Raw genomic sequence first — 23,644 nt, 5'->3', positions numbered from 1 at the left:
TCTGAGCACCACTCATGTTTAGCAAATTACTCTAGACCCAACTGGTCTAGTACCAGTTAATGCTACAGAGGTACTCTGTTCTTTTTGTATGAACATATACTTTGGTTTCTACTGGGTTAATATACAGGATATAATGTATTATAAACAGATTTTTAATAAAATCATGCACATAATACATGCTTGTATGTACAGATATAATTATGCATAATTATATCTAACAATATCCCTGTGTTGGCTTACTGAATCACTTAAACCTTGCACTGGTAATCCACCATCCTTGTTTTTTTGTCTAGAATTCTCCAGTCCATGTATCCAGGGATGATACTGTTCTGGGGCACTGGAATGGCTGTGCCTGGAGCTAGTCTGAATTTAGCTAGTTAGCATGAAATTGAAGTCTAGTTTAGCTTCTGTAGAGAAGCTTTGAAGTGTTAAATCTATTTTGAGTTGTGATGTTTTGGGGATTCTCTTGAGACCCATCTTTGAATCTCACAATACAGTCTATGTGTGTATATTACTGTTGAATCTAAAGTGATAGAAACTACTGTAATCTCAAGAGCTGAGAAGTGTACTCTAGGTACCACTGTATGCTTTGTAGGTATCACTATGTGGTTTGGGTTCGGTAGGCTTAGTAGCTTGACTCTTGCCATAGATTTTTTTGCTGAACAGAAAAGCTTTGTAATTCTGGATTCTGGAAAACAGTATGAACAGGGTGCGGGATGATTTGATTTTCTTGCCAGAAACATGCGTTTACAAGCCAAATGAAGCTATGTATAGGGAAGATGTTTTAGGTGGAACCATGCAAGTATGTACTGTTTTGAGTTTGAGGTGTCAGATGGAGAGTAATTACAGTGGTCTGAGGCAGGATGAGGGTACTTAACAGCTACTGCCTTCACTTCCCTTTGAACCTGAAGTAATTTTGTATGGGCAATAAGATGGAGAGCGGCTAATTAGTACAGATAAGTTAAGACATAAAGTTGATGATGAAACCTGGAGATACTAGGGAAGATTGTTGTCAGGCCCCAAAATATAAAGAAGGTTAAATACATTTGGAAACCAAAGGAATCTTAATTGTGTTAGCCTGTTACTGGATGAAGATAAAATTGTTAATGGTGCAGAAATAAGTGTTCAATTAAAGCTTTGTTCCTGAAAGAAGCAAAAGTATATCATTATGTTGCACGAACTACTTTTCAGTCCATTAGTAACAGAAGAGGATGTTTGAAAAAACACCATTTATTATGAATAAACATTTTGAAAGGGGACTTGTTCCACAGTCCCCCTCCTCTGTTGATTTTTAAAACAAACAAAAATCCACCCTTTTATATTGGGGAGATTCCAGAGGATGGAAATAATGTATGTGTTTTGTGCAAATAGTTAAAGGTATAACCTGAGAACCTGGATAACCATAAGCCAGGTTGCCTGATGTCAGTCACAGGCAAAATTGGACCTGGCAGGGAATTCTGTTCACAAGGAAAACGTATAATTACATTTCAGTCAACATGTCTTAGACAATGGGTTTTGTCAAACTTGTTCTCAGTCAATGAGATTACAGATTTGGTAGTCTGGTTGTGTAGATACACATCTGTTAAACTTGACTTCAAGTATCTCGAGACTGGCTCACCTGAAAATCTCTAAGGAAGCTGTTTTATTGTCTACTGGAGTTCTGTTAAAACAGTATTAGATTTCACACTCGCTTAAGATCAGTAATCTGAGAGTAGGTGTAAAATCCTTACTGATGAAACTTGTGGGGTGGGGAGGCAGAAATAATCACACAATCTGCTTTACATATTTTAGTAATCTAGTTACTTACAAATGCAAAGTGTGTTCTCTGACACCCCAATACCTCTTTCTCCATAAAGTCTAGTTTCTCCATAAAGTTGTTACACATTTAGGAGGAAGAATCCAGACTACAGCTTGAGATTTGAAGTACAGATCAGCATTGTTGTTCTTGATTGTAAGCAAGTACACTAATAGATGTTGCTGTAGAGTTCTGATGTCCGTGTTCCAGAAAGGTTTAAAGTGATAGGCTAGCAAGGGCCTTCAGGCTGTTGCTCAGAAATGTGCTGGATGCACTGCAGCACACTTGAAGGCTTATGGAGATGAGCCAAGGGCTCCTGAGGTATTGGGAACCAGTAGGGAAACAGGTGAAATACCTCAAAAGAATTCCAGCCACTCCAGCCAGCAAGTCAACTTCATTGGGGACCCAACTTAAATGCCTCTATGCAAATGCTTGTAGCATGGGGAATAAAAAAAAGGAGTTAAAAATGTGTGCAAGCCTGCAGGGCTATGATCTTATTGGCTGGATGGGAAATGGATTGAGAGCAGCAGAGGGGAAAAGGACTTGGGTATTGGTTGATGCAAAGCTCAACATAAGCCAGTAATGTGCACTTGCAGCCCAGAAAGCCAAGAGTATCCTGGACTACATCAAAAGAAGCATGACCAGCAGGTCAAAGGGAGGTGATTGTCTACCTCTGCTCTGGTAAGACCTCACCTGGAGTACTGCATCCAGCTGTGGTGCCCTCAACATAAAAAGGACATGGAGCTGTTGGAGTGAATCCAGGGGAGGATAACGAAGGTGATCAAAGGGCTGGAACACCTCTCCTATGAGGCCACACTGAAAAAGTTGGGGTTGTTTAGTGTGTAGAAGAAAAGGCTTTGGGGAGATGTTATTGCAGTCTTCCAGTTCCTGAAGGAGGCCTACGGTAAAGCTGGGGAGTTTTTACAGGGGTAGGTAGGGATAGGATGAAGGTTAATGGTTTCAAAATGAAAGCGGATAGATCAGATTAGATACAAGAAAGAAATTTCCTTACTCTGAGAGTAGTGAGATGCTGGAACAGGCTGCCCAGGGAAGCTGTGGATGCTCCCTCCCTGGAAGTGTTCAAGGCCAGGCTGGACAGGGCTTTGAGCAACCTGGTCTGGTGGGAGGTGTCCCTGCCCATGATGGTGGTTGGACAAGATGATCTTGAAGGCTCATTCCAACCCAAACCATCCTGTGATTCTAAGATGCTGATGTAGGAAAGAGTTTCAAAACATTTTAAGGCTTTAGTAGAATGTTTTGTAAGTGAGGATTTATTTTAAATAATTTTTATGTCCTTCAGTTGAAATTACGTCAGTATTAAATATTTCAGATACACCAGGCCAAAAAGATAACAAGTATAGGAATTGTGCTGAGACAAGTTCATTATTTTTTTTTTTACTTGTTGACAGAGCAACTCTCAGTTATGGTCAAGTGTTGATTTGTTCTCTGTATTACTTTTTATTGGTCTAAGTATATCATTTTACAAAGCTTTGGTTTTCTGAATTTGTATTCAGAGCATCTCCTGAAATGGAGCAGCTCTTAGGGTCAGTTATTTCTACTGTTGTTTCTTCATTTTACCTTGTAGCAGTTTGCTTTAATTCCTGGAGAAAGAAAGGGAAATTAGTGAAGTTCCATGCAGCTCTAAGAACAAAGACAAAATTTCTAGAAGATTCACATCATCAAAGCTGGATGTGGCTGGCAGTGCCCCTGTCTGTGATACAAACTCAAAACGGGGAAGGTTAAGATGTCTGCCAGATATTTATAGTTTGGGAAATACTTCTTATTTATAAATCTTGTTCCCCCCTCCCCCATACTTATTTTGCACAAGGCAAAATTGCCTTATGCTTTTTTAGGTATTGGTTTCCTTCAGGGTTTAACAGTTACGTCTACTTAACTTCTTTATCCAAGGTGAAGCTAAATCTAACTGTGTAGAGTGTAGCAGCTGATCTGCTGTAGATAATACTGTCATCTCTTATTGAAGAGTTTAAAGTGTGTTCTTAACTGGAGCAATCTTGAAGTTTTGCTCACCTCATGAGATCATTGTAAGTGCTCCAAATACAGAGACAGCTGAAGAAAGGGTTTCTGAAATGTTCCCAAGGACTGTGTTTACAAAATCATTGAATTCTGTTTTGCATGCCAAGTGCTCGAATTGTTCCATTAAATGTGCTTAAAATGACATCACTAGTCAACATCTTTTTGTGGAAACAGTTTTTTCTAAAGATAATGAGATACAGTTTAGATTTTAAGACTGAGTGGAGCCTGACCAGCAAGTTAAATGGATGTTTACATGTACCAGCTTTGTGGGTGAGCCAGAATGAATGCCAGCACTTGAAGTAATTTGGTGGCTCAGAGTTACCTGTGGCCAATCTTATGGTAACTGCTGTTTAGTATCAGTGTAATTTCAAGCCTCATCCATGGCAGCACAGTTGGGTCCTGCACACCAACAAAAGGGAAGAGAATTGAGGTTTTTGGATTGTTACCTTAGTGGGAGCAATTTAACTCGGGCCACAGAGATGATCAAAGGACTGGGAAGCCTGCAGTATGAGCAAAGACTGGGAGAACTAGGCTTGTTCACCCTTGAGAAAAGAAGGTGTCCCCTAAGCTTTATCACCATGTTCCAGTATTTAAAGGGTAGCTACAAAGAAGAGGAAGACTTGCCTTTTTACAAGGTGTCACATGGAAAAGATGAGAAATAATGGATACAAGTTACTCCTGGGGATATTCCAATTGGGCACAAGAGGAAAAATTTTCAGTGAGGACAATCAGCCATTGAAATCATTTCCTCAGGGACATGGTGGATTCTGCAGCATTGGACTCATTAAGATTTGGCTGGACAGGGTGCTGGGCCATCTTGTCTAGACTGTGCTTTTGCCAAGAAAGGTTGGACCAGATGATCCTTGAAGTTCTTGCAACCTGGTATTCTCTGAACTTCATTGCTGCTAGTCTTCCTAGGTTTCTTTTTATATTTGGGGGTTTTAGGCTACCATTCAATGGAACTTCTGTATGCAGGACTCTTTACAGTATGTTTTCATCACAACCATGCTTCTTAAAAGATGTGGTTCACTAACTCAGTAATACATGCAACTGCTCCTGTAATCTTTTTTTGTTTCTGTTCTTGCTAATAGTAACCTTTCCATATGAGCACCTTAATTTTCACTGCAGAAATACCATCAGGGAAAGAAATTTAGATTAATTTCTACTGAGCATTCAGTTTGAATAGTGTAATAAAGACTTTATTTTCAACAGCAGATAAAGAAAAAATTGCACTGTGCATGATAAGAAGCAAAATTAGTCTGTTCTGTGGTTAATTTTATACAGCTCCTTTTAGATGAACTGCTAATGATATGTTTGAATCCTTAGTTTTTGCTGTAGAGCTAGAGAATATTAAGTATTAGAGTAGTGAGATGATAAACTCAAGCAGTGGAGATGTGGTATTGGAGACAGCTGGTGAGGTATTGGTTTGTGGCTCATTTATTTCTGAGTCTCTTTGCTGTGTGTTCTGACCCAGAGCCCAAGGAACCAGTGCGTGTTTCTAGATTAAACTGACACAGACTAGCTTTAAAAGCCATAACTAGAAGACCTTAATGATAAAGCTTTCATAAGTTAGATCTTTTAGAAAAAAACCCATCTTTCTAAATATTACTTAGTAATCTTAAGTCCTGTTCACATTTTCACTCTTGTTAGTACTTAGTAATACAAATCAAAGAGAAGGTGGGAGTGGGGTGCATGGGTGGAATTTAAGCATTGGTCCTGTAAGTGGTACTTGTGAAGTTAAGCCATAGGAAAACTATCAGTTTTGTCCGTCTTAGTTTCAAATACTGTCAGGTTTTCACCTTGTCTGGCCAGATCATTTCTTCCAGGTTAAAGAAACAGGCTTCTTAGAAGACAGACCTTCCTTTTGTCCCCTGTCCATGCTGTCCTTTGAGCAATGTGGAAGGTTTTATATTTAGTTCCTTCAGTGAGGAATAAAAAGGAAACTTAAGCACTGTTATAACAGAAGGGAAAAATAATTTAGTTTTGCAAATACGAGAATGTTCTACCCTCAGTGTCTTGTTCTAGCTGATGTAGTTTTTCTGCATGTTCTGGGATGAGGGATGCTGGCAGTACTGGGCTGTATGAGAGAGGTGGGAGATGAAGGGGGGCAGACTGTGTAAAGGCATCTTCAGCATTAAAGAAACTAACCTACAGCTAGTGCTTTCTGTAGTTAAACTGTTGCGAAGGAGCAAGAGGCTGTTGACCAGAGAGCGGTGTTCAATACTCATTGTGCAAAGAGTAAATGCAGCCAGGTTGGTTTCCACAATTACAGTCCAGAATATTGCCAGGTGACATTGTGTATATTCATCTCACTGAATGGTTAAAAGTGCTTTGGAGTCCCTAATGTTGACCACAACCTGAAGCATTAGATACATCTCTTTTGTGCCTGATAAGCACTTACAACTCCTCTAATTTTTTTTTGTTGATACTGTAAGACGTGTAACCTCTTTCAAAGCATGTGCATATTTTGTGTACTGTTACTATAGTATTTAATGCTGTTCATGCATGAGTGTGTGTGACTCAGGACTGCTGTTTTGGCTTTTGACTACTTGTCCGTGTGGTTATATACACTTAAATGAAGTTTTTTCACTGTACTTCACTGCAGCTGAAGCAAAAGTTTTGCTCTGTGTCAGCTTGTATCATTTAATATAACCAGTTATTTCACTTGTAGATATATTGATCTACCATGAGCATGGGAAAGTAAAGAAAGCATTGTGCTTCTAATATCTTCAGAGCTTGATATGAATACTAGGTGTTGCTGTCTTTATCTGGAGGATACTAAATGGAGTGTAAGCTGCAGTCCTGAAGAATTCAGGAGTTCTTTTGTCAACAGGATTCAAACTCAGTTGCCCCCTGGTCTGGTGGATCTTTGCATTTTGAACTGCACAGAAACATGGCTTCAGTGACAGGAGTAAAAATTACTGCGTACAAGAGGGTTTTTTTAGGCACTAGTCATCAGCCTGCTTTTTCTGTGGAAAAGTAGGTTAAAATGGAGTAAAAATCCTGACAGATTCAGGAGGCATAAGTAACCTACTTACTGATATGTGAAAATAGAGATGGCTGCACTACTGTTTCTAATAAATCAGAGAGAAACTGTAACCCATTCTTGGTTTGTTAACAAGGCACTGCTAAACATTGGTTCCTATACAGACTTAAGTGAAATTCTTGGCTGAAATTTGTGGCACAATGGAAGTTCCTGTTGAAATCCTGAAGCTTTTTGGTCTCTCAGAATTGCTTTCTGATCCACTTAATTTGACAGGTATTCTGAATACTGCCTGTTGTTTACCAGGTGTTTGAAAATCAAGCAGCCTGCTCAGGACTGTGTAGAACCAGTCTTAGTCACACCAATTTCTTGGAAAGAGTACCATTTAAATTAGCTTATATTTGATTTAATAATAATAATCTTGATTAACTTAAATTATTTTCCTGGTTACTGCTTTTTTCCTTTTGTAAACTAGCTTTATGTAGCAGTAGATACAAAGTACAAGCAGTTGTCTATCTCACTTGGGTTTAAGATGACTTTGTTTTTCCTGGTTGAAGGGTATTCGCCACCCCATTTCTTTCTGCTGATTCTCTGCTGTCTTTGGAGAATCACTTGTGCTGTTGAGAATGTGGAAGAATGTTGAGGACACCATGTTAATATTCAAAGTGTACTACTATGGAGTTCTTAATTAACTGCTACTTGATTCTAGTTGCCTTAGTGTTGCACCTGATCTATAGATTTTGTACATACATTGTTAATTCTAGAAATTTTAGAGATGTTGGAGTACATAATAGACTGTCTAACAATTCTGATGACTGGATGTTGCGAAGTATAGATATGTTGAGTCTGTGGCACTTGCAGCTTGAGATATGTTAGCATTTTAGCTGGCACGTAACTTTTCCATCTTTTTGTGGCGTGTTTGCTATTTACCTTTTGGTAGTCTGCTCTTTTAGAATGAGTGCGCTAGTGGACGATTTCATTGACTACAGCATTATTGAGAACTGTTTTTCAAATAATCCTGCTAGGAGGTCTTCAGTTTTGTGAGGAACTAGGATCAAGTTCAACTTGGTAACTTCAGCATTGCCTAAGCCTCACACTTTTTGCATGTTAAGCCTACTTTGTTCTCTAATTCTGAAGCAAATGTTTGTGCTGATGCACTGGGCAGTCATGGATCTAACTGTGGCTCCTTGGATCCTGTGTTCCCTTCCTGCTTCCAGTACCCTGGTATGGGCTATCTCAGGTGGTCAGTGTGATAGTTGGGGCTCTGAGGAGGTTTTCGGATGTAATCTAAATGCAAGGCATTCTGCTGTCTGTCTTTTGTCTCAAAGAAGAAAAACTTCCTCTTAAATGTGGGTTGATGGAATAATCCCTCTTTAGGGGGTTTTGTAGTGAATTTGGAGTAGATGATGTGCAAGTATTTAAATGTGTGTGGGTATTGGTTGTGTTGTGTTATGTTTGTGGGTTGTTTTTTTTTTTTAAGGCTTTCATACTTGAGTAGTTGGGACTATAGAATTAGACTTCCCGCATCTTCAGAGAATTAAAGTTAGGATTGTGCCTTCAACTGTATCTCTCTTCTCTTCAGACTTAAATGTTTTCATGTGATACAAATGAATCTTTAACACTTAATGAATTATTAATGCTTTAAAACTATTCTTGCTACACATATGCCTTCTAGATTGTGTACTTTGGGATACCAGTTTCAGTCATCTACTGGAATTAGAGGGTGGTTGTGGATACTGCTGAAGTAGAGATACTGTTTTCTGCCAGTGCGATAAATAAAAGGAAACAATCCTTTTTTCTTTTTTTATTAAAACAATTTGGTACTAAATTTCCTTTTACTTTTTTTTAGATGAGTGGCAGTGGCTCTTGGTGACTTGCATTCTTCTTTTCAGCAATTTATGATGGCAGATCTGTAGTTATCTCTGCAAATCTGCAGAGAGTAACGGTTATATATGCACTTGTCATCTCTGTATTGAAGTATTTTAATGAATCCTGTTTAGGGATACTTTGAAACTACATTGGGAAACTCTAGGGAGAATCAGCACTTACCTCTTCTGAAAGATAAGTGGCTGTGAACACATGGCCTGAGGAGTGCGGTGCTTTTATTTTGCTGCTTACATGTATGTTACTATCTCTTAAGTATAAAACTGTCATGCAGTCTCTAGTCACTACTGTTGAAGACTGAGCATCCTGTCCAGCATCAGAGCTTTCCCAGTTACACAGTGTAATCTGCTCAAATTCCATGGGAACAGTGCAGTGACCTTCAGATCAGGAGCTAAGGTCTGTGCTGTATTTTCACATTTGGCTTGTGGGTTTTCAGGTTTTTTGAAAGATAGTCCGATTTTTGTATTAAATATTTAACAGGCCCAAATACCAGCTTGTCAAGACTTTGAATGGATGCAAATTTGAAAGGGAGTGTTGCTGCCTGCTTAGTCAACTACTTACTTTTAACATGTTACCTGTTTACATAAGCACCGCTGTTAAAGTATTAATTTACTGAGCTACTGTACATGATCTGTCAGTTAAGTTAGGTTTTTCCTTTTCTGTAGAAGGCTATTACTGAACTTAAAGGGGCTTATTAGCAGAGCACCAGGTATTGACATCTGTGTAAAGAAATAAGTTCTCTGTTAATGAACCAGTAGGGGGCACTCCAGCTCAGTTTGTGTGCCCCTTATATTTTATGAAGGTTATGTTGGGTCTGTTGGCAAAGTACACCTTTGTATTTGGTAAATATCTGCAGTTCGTTCAAGTTGGCAAGATGATGCCAGAAAGTGTGAGGCTTACTATTGAAAGACTGTTTGACATCCAAGAGGAAGAGCCTTCATTTTGCCATGCTTACATTAATTATATATGCTGATCAATACAGAACATGAGTATTGTACTGTCTGTGCTTCCTTAAAACAATACAGTTGTGCTGAAAACTTAGAAGTCTCTTTAAGAGCAAATTATAAAGACCCAGGGTCTATCAGAATTTATGGCTTCTAACAGGGAGGCTGCTTTTGCTTTTCTAATTGCAGTTTAAAGCATTAATTCTACAGAGCCCTCTAGATTAACCTGTTCTGTGTATTTGTTTGAGGGTCTTAAACATCAGCTTCATGCTGGGGAATTAGTTGTGTTAAAGGTGGTCTGGCCTCTTGGAGAAAGTTGCAGCTGTTTTTTGCTTTTGCCTACTGTTGCTTCCGGTCATAATGTCTTAATTCTCTCATCAGTGGGTTTGCTAGCATATCAGTAGTTTATAAGTGTGCCTCTATAGTTACACCAGTGGAGGCTCTGTTGTAATTTTTAAGTTGAAGTTAATGAATTGTGTTATTCATTGACCTAAATTTGTTAACTTTAATTTTCATTAAACCTTACCATAACTATAGGTCACTTAGCTGACTTAAATGTAGGTGTTTTAAAATGAAATAGAATTATAAATGATTGGGCTGTGGTGAACTTTTTGGTATGGTAAGCTAGTCAGAAAATAGGCTAGTGAATACTATAGAAAAATACTGCAGTGAAAAAGAAATAGAAATCTTTCTCATCTTCAGAGTATTTCACTGACTGTTCTTAAGCTTAGATAGGTTTTCAATTAGTTTTAAAAGTAAAATCTGAAACACTGGATTGAGAGGCGGTTTTTTTGAGCATCCGTGTTTATCCTGTGAAGGTGTTTGTTCTCATTAGGTACAATGAAGCAAATCTTCCATATAATTGCATTAGTGATACGTGACATTAAAGCTTAATTGGCTTATTCTAAATATCTTGCACATCAATTTCTTTTAGATTGTGAAAATTGAAAAGGTCATGAGTGCAGTTTAATATTCCAGGGTGAGAGATTTCAATTTTAGTACAATTTGTAGAGAATTAATTAGGAAACATGACTGAAAGAAAAAGGATGTTGAATGCAAATTAGACTGTTCAGTAGAGTATAGAAGCTGAAGCATCTTGAAATATGGCAGAAATTTGATTGCAAATTCAGTAACCACCTTGACTGATTTTTTTTTCATTATTTTAAGTAGAAGTTACTGTCACTGTTTTTCAGGGTGTATACCTAATGTAATTGTCATAAGACACTCCTAAAATAAAATGCACTGCCTTTTTTATGGAGTTCTCTTTTAACCAATAATCTTGTTTTGCAGGAGATTGATGAAGCCTGCAAGAGGATAAAACGTGAAATTGATGATTTAGGCCCTGAAGTTGGTGACATCAAAATCATTCCTTTGTATTCCACCCTTCCTCCGCAACAACAGCAAAGGATCTTTGAACCTCCCCCACCAAAAAAGCAAAATGGAGCAATAGGAAGAAAGGTAGGTCGTACACTGTTTCAGTATGCTGTTCAGTAACTAGCTACTCAGTTGTGTGGGCAATTAAATATGTTTCAGCTGTTTTAAATGTATTTGGGCAGCAACAGGTAGAAAGATTTTAATGAAGCCTTGATAATACAATACATAATATTTTATCACATTAAAATTTTTTTATAACTTGGAGTTTGTTTCTCAGTGCAATTCAAAATTCTGATTTCCATCTATAATGCCAGAGTGTTCTGGTAACACCTTGAGTTGACTGAATGGGAGTGGCATTAATTTAAGTTTCTTGTGAGAAATATGGTAAGTCAGGTTAAATACTGAATTTGACAGCCACATGATTTATGTGGAGGGATGGGATTTTTTTCCCCTAAATAATTATTCTGAGATGTGCTTTTTTTAGGAAGCAAAATGGACTGTCCCTTCAAGAGATATTGGGTGTGTCACACAGGTGGTGTCTTTTTTCTCAAGGTTTATGATAAGATGCAAGTTCAAGTATGTTGAAGTTAGAGGCTCATGTTTTCTGTACAAACTGAGGTTCTTTCATTTGGCAAGTGGATTGAGGAACTGAAAAGCTTGAAATGACACTAGTGAATGTTCTTTATAAAATTAATATATAATATATATAACATATAAACAGTTTATATACATGTAAGTTTCACTGAACTGCTGAAGTGTGCCCGGAGGAGGGGCCACAAAGATGTTCAAGGATCTGGAGCACCTCTCCTATGAAGACAGGCTGAGAGAGTTGTGGTTGTTCAGCCTGGAGAAGAGAAGGCTCTGGGAAGACCTTATAGCGACCATCCAATACCTGAAGGGGCCTATAAGAAATCTGGGGAAAAGCTGTTCACTAGGGCACGTAGTGATAGGATGAGGGGTAATGGTTTTAAACTAGAAAAGGGTAGATTTAGATTAGATATTGGGAAAAAGGTCCTCAGTATGAGGGTGGTAAATCACTGGAACAGGTTGCCCAGAGAGGTGGTGGAGGCCCTATCCCTGGAGATATTCAAGGCCAGGCTTGATGGGGCTGTGAGCAACCTGATCTAGTAACAGTGTCCCTGCTGACTGCAGGAGGGGTGGACTAGATGATCTTTAAAGGTTCCTTCCAACCCAGTACACTCTATGATTCTAGGAATAGTTCAATTCCTGAATGTTCACATAAGCCATATTAAAAGCTATTGTTTTTTTCTCTAAAACTTGAACATTTGGAAGGAGTCTTAATAGAATTTCCTGAAGTGAAACCAATGCTGTATGAAACTGTAGTGATCACAAACTTGAGACTTTGAAGTTCGAAGCTGAATCATACTGTCTGCTCTAGGCAGGGTTTGTTCCTTGATTATTTGCTTTTTTGTGCAGTACAATGCATGTAGAATACTAGTGACAACTCTCTAGTGTTCTGGAAGAATAACCAGTTAATAAATGTAGTGAAATGATCCTCTTTCGTATTGAAGTTGATTGCAGAAACCATTCAGTCTGAAATCATGAAACTAATGCTGCAACAAGATTGTATTAGCAAATGACTTAAATGAATGGAATTGCTTTTCAAGTGATGAACAAGTGATAGCTGTGTATTTCATTAAATTTTCATTCATGTTTCAAACTCTGCATTTCAAAATAGACCGTTTCTGGTTTTCTTGATAAGAGGATAACAGATGCAGTGCATAGCTTTCATTATGTTGAACTGACAAAGCCAGTACCCATGTCTAAGAGGAAGACACTGTCAGTATAACTGTTTTACTACAAGAAAAATTGCCATGCTGGAAAGATATCAACTGTAGGCAAAAGCAGACTCAAAATACATAAGCAATAGATTTAGACCTATAAAGTTATTCTAAAAAAAACCCACACCAAAAAACCCCCACAACCATCAAAAAAACCCCAACTGCTTTTTCCTCTTTGCCTGCTTCTGTTTACCTTTTTTATCTCCATAGCAAATCTAGCAATGAGTGAAATTGTCTGTGTTGTAAATTTGTTTAAACATTGTTTTAGTTTCAAGTTAATCTTGGTGATCGAGATATGTGAAGTAGGACCATGTGTTGCTGGACTTCCACCGTCTTACAAAATGTCTCCTTTCGCACGGTCCCCTGTGGAAGCTGTACCTGGTTTTTAGAACTGCTGAGAAGAGCTAGCAGGGGATTTGAATCATTTCAAAGGCTTTTGTGATCATAAAACCTAAGTGAAGTGCTTGCAGTATCTGAATAGGTATCTACTGAGCTTTACCTCTCTGAAACAAAAGTAAGATACTGGAAGTTGTGTGGTGTCTTGCAGTAGTTACGAAACAGGTAGTTCTGATATAGTTTGGTAACTTCACACTTCTTTTGTCCTCTTAAATCTGCTAGGCAAGATCAGCTACTATTGCAGGAACGCTTAATCTTCAGATAAAAACGTGCTTTTACTCATTACAGTTAATCAGAGTATTTAATTTATATTGTGGAGGAAGATGACTTAAGGAGCTGTTGTCCTCCCCTTTCCTACCTTACGCCTTCTTTCCAAACTGCGTTTTATTTTCTGTTTCAGGAGTCAAGCGTTACTAGTTAATACATACGCAATATACATTTTTTCTAATACAGTATGTAGATTTTAATATTCAAAGTAACTTACTGAAATTAATCTCAAACTCTGTAACAGAGTATAAAACAGTTAATCCTATATTTAAAAATGTTTAAACAATTTTAGTAATTGCAAAACTGCAGTTAAAGTTATTTAGGTACAATTACTATTTTTACAAATTTCACTTGTTTGATTTACAAATAACTTCGATTTAGGCTTGAAATGTGGTGTAATTTCCTCAAGCTTTTTTCTTGTGTTTCTTGTGTTTTTACATATTCTAATAATGGTTTTTAAGCAGTGTGATGCTAACGAATGAGATCTATACATACAACAGAATCCACTGTGTAAACTACTGGTTTTGTTCTACCTTTGGAAAGTTCTGTGCGGCTTAAGTACAAGTTAAGTAAATTCAAGTACAAGTTAAATTACTGGTCCTTTGTGGACTAAGCATCCTAACAGTATTGGGTTATTGGTATTCAAGTGTCCTAATAGAAGCTGGTGATAAAAACCAGGACCAAAACCTTTTGATGCTACTTTGTAGTTGGTATGTGAGGATTCTGGATATGGATGTTTCTGTATGTTACTAGATGGGGGGGGGGGCGGCGAGGGGGAAAGATACTTTTCAAGTAAAGTTTGCTCTGTAACAGCAAGCTGAATGTGGATTGATTAGCCTTTTAACATGGGAGTACTAGTTTAATTTGCATATTTTAATTACTTGCAAATTTTTGATGAAAATGTACTGTGCTTTTGTGTCTGCACTTAAATGCACTCATGATTGTGGATTTTATTTCTGATTAATCTGTGCAGGTTACCTGCAGTTAAAAGGTGTACAGGATGATTTTTTTAGGAGTTTTAGGTAGCACACTGTTTCAGGATAGAAAACTATAATTCCAAATTCGTTTAAATTTTTTTCCACCAAAGTGTTGCTTTCAATATATAGTAGTGTTTGGGCAGTCTTAGACCTTAAGTCTACTTAAGAAGCAAAAAGCTGAGAGTAATAAGTAGCTGACTTGCAAAGTGATGAACCAGGAGGAAGGGAAATGAACAGGATTATCACTCATCTGATTCAATATCGATAAATAAAATATCTGATTATCCATCTAGTCTAGCCGCCAGCTTCGTTGTAATGCTGAACAAATTGTTAGGGATCACTCAAATTCAAATTGCTAAACTGCAGTTATGACAGAATGCTCTGAAATTAGAAGGTGAAAGGTTTTGGTGAAGTGCTGAACAGGTTTTGGGTCTTTCTGAGGTAGCTGATTAAATTTGCTAATAAAATGATTTAATATATTCACTATTGGAATGAGTGCTAACGATATCTATAGAGTGTTACACCACATCTCTGGATGTAAAGTTTAATGTGCAAAATTTAAATGCTGGTGAAAATAATGAGAGAATCAAGCCTCAGAACAAGGATATCACCTTTGCTTTAATTTTTGCATAAGACTTAACCTTCAGAATGCTTATAGAAATTTAAGAGCGTGACCTTAAAAATCTATAAAGAAGTTTGAATGTCTTGTAATTTCAAAATTATTTAACCAGTTTGCCCAGTTTAGACTTTAAGAACAAACATTCAAAAGCTGAAATGAACAGATTATATTAAAGAGTTCCAGTGTAACTTGTCATTTTGTACTGGAGATGCGAGAAGAATTTTGAATAGTGGTTTTGTAAGTGAAATATTTGCTCTTCTGTTTTTTCCCAACTTTTTGACATTTGTTACATTGTTAATAGAGACATAGGGTAGCAGAAATGGTGGACAAAAATTGCCCTGATTTCAGTAGGAGTTCATCTGGGTGATTTCAGATCATCTTGTAAAAGTGTTGGAGCATAGCTCTGGTAGTTACTGATGAAGTGAAGGAAGGTTTGCTGAAAATTCTTCATGCAGGGACAGAATCAAAGCTCTTCACCTTCAGGATACAGTAGTTACAATTACTATTTTATTTTTTGACAGGTGGTTGTGTCCACTAACATTGCTGAGACATCATTAACAATAGATGGTGTTGTGTTTGTGATTGATCCGGGCTTTGCAAAACAAAAGGTAAATACTACTACATTTTTTTCAGTAATAGGAAAGATAGTAGAATCTGGTTTGCTCAGGTAACTCTGCCCTTTTTAAACAAGGATAGGTCTCTTCCCAATAGAAATCTTGACCTTGGTGGTTTTGTTGTGTTTTTAACTTATGGTAGCTTTGCACTTAGTCTGTAAACTTGAGATAATCTCCAGCAGTCCAAAACAGCGCAGTGCAGAAGAATCTTAGATTCAAAAAAACCGAAGTGTGAGGATTTTGGAAGGTAGGCCTGGAATACGTATTTCCTACATACTTTAAGAAGGGTGGTTTTGTACTATGTGTCTATGCTTGAAAATGCTCAGGTAAAACCAAGAAATCATACGAAAGTAAATAAAAATTGCTGCTAAAAGCCACCTCTTATTTTAAGTCACATTAGCATAGAAAACTCCAGCACTAAAATGAGAAGAGAGCAGTGATACCTCGGGTAGTACCGTTTCTTGTCTGTTTTTATCTTATACTGTTACAGCCCTGAAGATTGTCATGAGTTTGTATTGTGCTTCCTGAAACATCATGTCATGTTCAGAGGAACTGCGGTAGCTTGCCTACAGTCAACCCAATAACTAAAGAAAGAAAGAAAATACAAATCTCCTAATCTTCATTTTTTTCCCTATGACTATATAACTTGGTTTCTTAGACTTGTATTTAATGGTCATACACATTATCAGCCTTTTAAACTTCTGCAAAATGAGAGATAACAACCGAATGTGAGTACGGTCAGTGCATCTTCATACACAACTTTCAGTCACCGCATAGGCTGAGTTTATTTTCACAAGTAGTTCTTACACTTATTCTGGTTTACTGGAAGAATACCTTCTGTAATAAGAAGTAAAGTTTTTGTACATGTGTTATATCTGTTCACACGAGGAGGGTCTTAAAACTGGGACCAAAGAACATCAACTGAAACTACTATCAGACTACTGCTTTTTTTATAATATATTCTTTTTTCTATGAGCCCTAATGAGTTGACAAGGCTGCTCCTTATGTATGACTGTGGTGGAAATTTTACAGTAAATTCCAGTATGTATTTTGTACTATGGCATGTATCCTTGACATACAGTCTTGCTTTGTCATCAGTCTGATTTTTTACAGTTGTGTTCAACCTTTGTGTTAAGATTTTTGACCTCTAGAACATGATTATTCAACCTTATAATTGTATCAAGACAACTTTTTTTTATATGGATTTAATTGGGCACCAAGAGTGTGTTTAGCTCTCTAAAGAACAAGTTGAACACATTCCTTCTGCCATGAAAATCTTATCTAAAAATACACACATTTAAGGAGGACAGGGAGCCTGGCAGGATTTGTTGTTAACAAATGAATAAAAAGTAAATGCTGTTCTCTAGGCGGTTGTATTTGAAGCTTTCTGTCACTGATCCAAAGGCTTTTGTAGCCAATTTTTTTCCCTTTCAGATACATACAACTAGTGATTTCCTAGTCAGAAGCTGTTTGTAAAAGAAGTTTAAAGCAGTCCTTGTTTTTTCAGATAGTTCTTGTCCATGAGTTATGTTAATTCTTTCCCTTCTTTCCTGCTCCGATTCCATTTTCACACAGGTGTACAACCCTCGTATCAGAGTGGAGTCTCTCTTGGTGACTGCAATTAGTAAAGCTTCCGCTCAGCAGCGAGCTGGCCGTGCTGGTCGTACCAGACCAGGGAAGTGCTTCAGGCTGTATACAGAGAAGGCTTACAAAACTGAAATGCAGGTAAGGTGACTTTTTTAGGTTGTCAGTACAAGAATATCTGATCAATAGAGGTGGTTGAGTGCCATACTACAAACAAAACTGGAATTTGAATGCTTGTGTAGTTTAAAGTGTTTGGAAGACCAAGTATTCTGAATTTTCTGTTTTCCCTCCCCATCCAGGATAACACATACCCTGAAATTTTGAGGTCTAACTTAGGATCTGTAGTATTGCAGCTCAAGAAGCTTGGTATAGATGATTTGGTGCACTTTGATTTTATGGATCCTCCAGGTATCTCTTTCTATTTTCTTTTCTCCTGTGTTATGTTTTGACTTCTGAAGTCTTTATTTTTGTGAATGTTTTATATAATAACGACATGGAATAAATTCTTTTGGGTTTTTTTGCTCTATTTATTGTAATCTGTAAGGAGTGTCTTTTGCTTATCCTGAAATTTAGTGTTCTGTGTCTTATCATACAAGCTTTTTATGTTGCTGTCTGCATAACAGCTTTTAGTGGAACCAAGAAATCTGCTGAGTGTCTCTTACCTGCAGAGGATAAGATAAAATTATGGACATTAGAAAACCGATTACTTGATGACAGTTACTTTACTTATCACCTTGATTACACATGCTAATTGTGCCTTAATTAACAACGGCATGTAAATAAAATTAGTGTTTTTAAAGCTGAAAATGTATTTTTGGCTCAAACTAAGGTTAATGTGCATCTCCCTTTCTGACAGTGTTTAATGTTCATATATACTTCAGAAATATCTGGGTGTTATTGCTAATTAAAAACATGATTCAACCATATATGAATACATCAAAGTTGGTTGGTTTTTCCACACTTAAATTAATTTATAAGCTGTAGACTTTTAAATAGCTCTACAGAACAGTTGTGTTCTTTGTGCTATGCAGCATGTATGGTAGCTTAGCAGGAAGGCTTTTGGTTTTCCTTCTGTTTACCTTCTGTCTTTGACTTGCTATGAAGAGTGCAGGATTAAGAGAAGATCCTTACAGGCTCAGATTTGTGAAAGGCTGTACATATCTAAAATTGACGTGGCTGAGATTTTAGGACTGTATCGATCTATTTTGTATGAAGCCAGGGAAAAGGTATCAGTGGGGGGGAGGTGATATTACTGTAATACTGAATATTTCACAATGCCGCTGCTGTCTGAATTCTGAAAAGCAGTAATCTTCAAATATTCAAAGCTTTTGATCCAGTTAAGAGTTCTTCTAAGTAAGTGATTCCACCCCTTCCCTTACCCCCAATTCATTAATTCATCTCTAGATGTATATAACTGAATTTGGTAACAATTTTGTGTTCAGAAGTCAGTTGAATGGAGAATGAAAATTGGGATGGCTTATAGTCTATGCTTCCTCATTTTTTGCTTATTCTTAGCAATTTGACTGATGTGCCTACCTGAATCTTTTTCTTTCAGCTCCTGAAACTCTGATGAGAGCCTTAGAGCTTTTGAATTATCTGGCTGCTTTAAATGATGATGGAGACTTGACTGAGTTGGGATCCATGATGGCTGAATTTCCACTGGACCCACAACTGGCTAAAATGGTTATTGCGAGTTGTGACTACAACTGTTCTAATGAGGTCCTATCTATTACTGCCATGTTGTCAGGTAATAGCAGGGAAACAGATACTAAACAAAATGCACATCTTCAGTTTGGGGAAAAATGGAGTTTTCCACATCTAAAACATAATATAAATATATTTCTAGTAGAATCAGAATTGGTTTTTAAAGCTTCGTGTAGTGCTTTAATCAATCATTATGGGTTTACGTAGAGACCTTGAAGCTAATGAATAGTAACATTAAGAAATTAACATGCATAAAAATGGTCAGCTTGCTCCTAAGTTAGTTAGAAGTTTGAGTTGAGGGGGAAAAAGGCTAGTGGAACAGAAACTTCTTTTTAGTCAGGACTAGAAATATCAGCTCAACCACTGTTTTTCAGGCAGCGAAATCTATTTCGTGTTGTGCATTCTTCTGCACTTTGATAAATCGTAGTATTACCAAAAGGAATACAGCATAACTTATATTAAACTATAAGCTTGTACATGAAATGATGATACATTTTTCAGTCATTAGGTGGCAAAGCTGAAGAACCGTCATTGCTTTTAAAGGGAGGAAAGAAACTTTGGGGGTAGATGTGTATTTCTAAGAATTAATTTGTGTGCACAGCTGTACTTTGCTGCTGCGTTTTGTGAATAGCACTGCGTCAGAGCGGAGCTGCTTTTCGAGAGAGCTTGACAAGAGAAAAATGTTACCAAGCAAGCCCTGTATTTCATTTCCCAGCTATGTAGAACTGACTTGGTTTTATAGGTAGTTGTCATAGGACAGGCAGCAAGATTTCATCTATTATGAAATGGGGATGTTCTTACTCATAACTACTCTTGTGTCTTTTGGGGTGCAGTTTTACCAAGCTCCTTACAGTGCAGGTGTCCTGGTTACATGCTTAAGATGGTTGAATAGAGAACAAAAAATGTTTTGGCTGAGTGTAAAAACTGTTGCTTCAGTTTAGTCTTACAATATATTTATATGAAAGTTTTTTTAAGAACAAGCTGAAATGTTTGTTGCAGAGTTATGATTGTTCAGACTCAGAGCAGATGGGCAGGGCAGAATCATCATAATTTTTTTAATTAAATGTAGGCTTGATTGCGGAGGTGGTGGTAGGTTGGTGCCTGTCTTTTTTCTCTTCCCTTCTCCCCTTTTCCCCCCAAACTCTATTACAAAACAGTACGGTTAGTATTTTTGTCTCTTTTTCAACTGATTTGTCTTACTCCTTTTTCTAGTTACCTTTTCCCAAGGCACAATTAATGATAAATAAGGTTAAAAATTTGGATTTATGTTGGTTAACGCATGGTTTATAACTGAAATTCTGCTCTTAAAAAGCAAAACCAAACCAATACAAATAACCGTAGTCCTAGTGTTAGTGAGGACTACTTCCCAAAGTAAACACTTCTTTTTTTAAACCAGTGGCATGACTGTATGGTGCCTTAAGTCTACATAAAGATTGCCAGGCTCTGGGTAGCAATCTGTGTATTAATAGTTTAGACTGAACAAAAACCTAAACGCCAGAAATAATCAGAGGATAGCATTGAACAGATGAGCAGATTAAATGATTGTACTTCACTTTATAAGAGCCGTGGTGTCTTGCTGTGGGGTAGAAAGTGCTGTTACTTCTTCTGAACAGTGAGTTAAGCCAGTGATAGAATAATTGAGAGTTTGCTTTTATTAGTCTGAGCTTGAAATTAAAATACACTTCATCTCTGTTTTTAAATGCAAGACCCGTAATACAGGGTGCTTCTTTTGCACCTGCATTTCCTTTTTCTTCAGTGCATTCATCTTTCTTGATTTGTTTCCATGGGATTCACTGTTGCAGTGTGTATTTTTTTTCTCAAGTTCCATCCAGTATTCAACTCAGTGTATTTTTGAAATGCAGTGTTTTGGGGCTTTTATGGGAATTTAAGAATTAAGTAAAGTAAAACTACATAGCACCCCGTGAAAAGGCCCTCATCTGTTAGGGGACTGATGAGATGCAAAGAGGTGTTCTCATGAGACTGGTGGGCTTCAGTTGTGAGAAGGCTAATGTAATCTTAAGCAGCTCGAAAAAGATGGAAGTATTTGTAGCATCTTACTTAGCGTTAAATTTACTGAAATTTAGCTTCTTAAAAATGACATCTACTTTAAACCAAGCTGATTTTTTTCTTGTCCTGTAGATCTCTGTAAAGTGAACATCTCTTAACTGCTTTTAGCATCTTGTGAATTACTGTTGATATTACAAATGTAAAACAATGTTGACAGACCATGAATTAAGTTGGCTGCAGTACTGTTTGTGGTCTTTGGTAGTTTGTATTTGGAAGGGGAATGTTAAAATGCAGTTTTTTGATTCAAGTCAGACTGACTCAGATTCACCCAAGAGAAATAATAGAGAGAGCTCATCGCATCGCGATTTTTAATTTTTTAAAATTTATTTCAAGTAGTGCCAAAGGACGGTTTAACCTTCCACCACTACCGCTACCATCACAACCTTGAGACTTATTAATAACTTCATTCCCGTGTTTTGTATACCAGTGCTGATAACAATACCATCTGGGAAAGAGGGCTTGGCTTTACCAGCGTGTTCTGTCTACCAGCAGACCTGTGATAAACCTCATGCTTATTTAGACTATGCTAGTGCAGTACCATTTCAGAACTATGCTCTTCGCTCTGTCCATAGAGGCTTTCTGAGAAAGCAAATTTGCAAATAAAGAGTTTTGTTTCATGGGGTACTAGCTCCTGGTAGAGCTATCAGCACTGGGTCTTGAACTAAGATCTGCTTAGCCTTCCAGTATACATAGGCAATCTTGATGGCCTTCAGACTAGAGCTTTTGATGCCTACATATAGTTCTATTAAAATAATCAGGTACTCTGTAGCTTTGAAACCCTCTTGTCTTACAGATGTGGTTAGGTGTTGATGTACCAAATCAAGGTAGTAAACAGTCCAAGATGCAGTTGGAGGCCATCCTGCCCTGCCCTATGCTCTGTGAACTGACCTAGCTAGGCCTTGTTCCTCTATCTGTGAATGCGTGACTCATCGATATGGGCGTTTGTGTTGGGCCCATACCAACCTTGTTTAGTCCCACAGTGTTTTGTTCGCCCCACGGAAGCAAAGAAAGCAGCAGATGAAGCCAAGATGAGGTTTGCCCACATAGATGGAGATCATTTGACGTTGCTGAATGTCTACCATGCTTTCAAACAGAGTAAGTGTGCGCCTGTTTTAGCAACAGATTTGTAATACTTTGTGCTGCCAGCTTTGTTCCTCGGTACCAAGGACAGGTGAAAGGCTTGGGCTTGGTGTTTTTAGCCATTCTATTGTAATCTAAATTTTTTTATTACTTTTTTTTTTTATTTCTTGGTGTGTAAAAGAGCTATTTAAGTGCTACTTTCTGTTGCTGGCAAAACAGAAACAAAAAACTAACCAAGAGATCATGCAATAAACTGATGAGTATGGAGAGAAGCCAGGCTTTTAAATCAATGCTGGGTAACCTTGGACAGAAGGAAGTAAACGTTCCTATAATGAAGAAATATTGGAAGTTTGTTATCTGACATTAATTATAGAAAAATCTGCATAATTGCTTAGTAATTTTTCACGGAGAGCAGTGCAGGAAATACTCTGAATTTTGAGAAGGATATGTTCCTAGAGCCAAACTGTTTTTAATCCTGACTTTTTAATATAGTTAGGTATTCTGTAATAAGGCCCTGGAATGGATTGAGATGCAAAGCAGTGATGCATCAGGAAGAATTAACTTAAAGCCATACAATAGATTTATTTCATTTCCCTCATTTCTGTGTATGGGTCTTAAGAAAAATGTACGGTCCTCCTCAACATAGCTGAAGTATGTTTTAGCAGCTTGAAAAAGATGGGGAATGAACGGGTGAAGCTAAGACTTCTCTTGAAAAATGACCACATAAATGGCATGCATTTTTTTAACAGTGACTTATCCTGGTGGTAAGTAAAAAGATTACACTTAAGTGCCCACCAGGTTAAATGAGATGCGCCCCGTGCATTTTCCTGTAAGCAGACAGGAAAGAAACTGGATGCCCTTTTCTGTTGCAGCTTCGCTCTGATACTTTGCATTGAAACATTCTAATGCTGTATCATTTGGCAATCCAAAATAAGGATCTCTTCAGAGTAAAAGGCCAAACAAAAATATTCAAAACTACTTTAAAACAATAGCTGAGACGCTTCTACTAAACACGTGTGAATTGGAAGCATCTGTTGCTTGTTTTTTTGATTAGCTTTTTAGTCAACACGATCCAAGATGTCTTGCGGCCATTTTGTGTGTGCGCATTTCTGAAAGCCGCTTTCAGGTTCAGGTTACTGAGGGATGGGGTTATTTGGGGAATAATCTTGTGTTCAGTTTCACTGTGAAATTGAGTAGAATTTCTGGGATTCAGGATCAGAAGACAAAATGCTGCTATTGCATCTAGAACAATATAGAACACTTAGGGGCCATCTAAAATGCAGGGTTCAAATGGCACAGAAAGTGTCATGCTGCGGTACTTCAATTATGATTCTACTGTAGAGTGTATGAGAGCTTCAGCATTCATACTTAAATATATTCTGTAAGAAAGTGCAGAAACAACTTAAACTTTACTCAGATGATACAACTTACCTGATTTTCAGTGCAAAGTAAGAACAGTCTTTGTACAATAGGTAACTTTGTTTTAAAATTAAAAAACTAATTATTAAACTGACAAAGAT

General features: G+C 37.4%; 1 protein-coding gene across 1 annotated transcript in view; it reads left to right on the top strand.

Moving 5' to 3' along the window:
• The window catches only part of DHX15 (DEAH (Asp-Glu-Ala-His) box helicase 15), a gene marked incomplete at its 5' end in the record, with an annotated part of 42,585 nt that overhangs the window by 9,004 nt on the left and 9,937 nt on the right, over positions 1-23,644 (top strand). Inside the window, 6 exons of the mRNA XM_010191424.1 lie at positions 10,931-11,098; positions 15,597-15,683; positions 17,265-17,414; positions 17,573-17,681; positions 18,829-19,020; positions 22,017-22,139. Of these exons, the coding sequence (XP_010189726.1) occupies positions 10,931-11,098; positions 15,597-15,683; positions 17,265-17,414; positions 17,573-17,681; positions 18,829-19,020; positions 22,017-22,139 (829 nt within the window). The remainder of the gene's footprint in view (positions 1-10,930; positions 11,099-15,596; positions 15,684-17,264; positions 17,415-17,572; positions 17,682-18,828; positions 19,021-22,016; positions 22,140-23,644) is intronic.

The sequence above is a fragment of the Mesitornis unicolor genome, unplaced genomic scaffold, assembly GCF_000695765.1.
Source record: "Mesitornis unicolor isolate BGI_N332 unplaced genomic scaffold, ASM69576v1 scaffold19309, whole genome shotgun sequence".
In the NCBI taxonomy this organism is placed as follows: domain Eukaryota; kingdom Metazoa; phylum Chordata; class Aves; order Mesitornithiformes; family Mesitornithidae; genus Mesitornis; species Mesitornis unicolor.
Note: the sequence above shows the minus strand (reverse complement) of the source record. Positions and strands in the feature narration are given on the sequence as shown.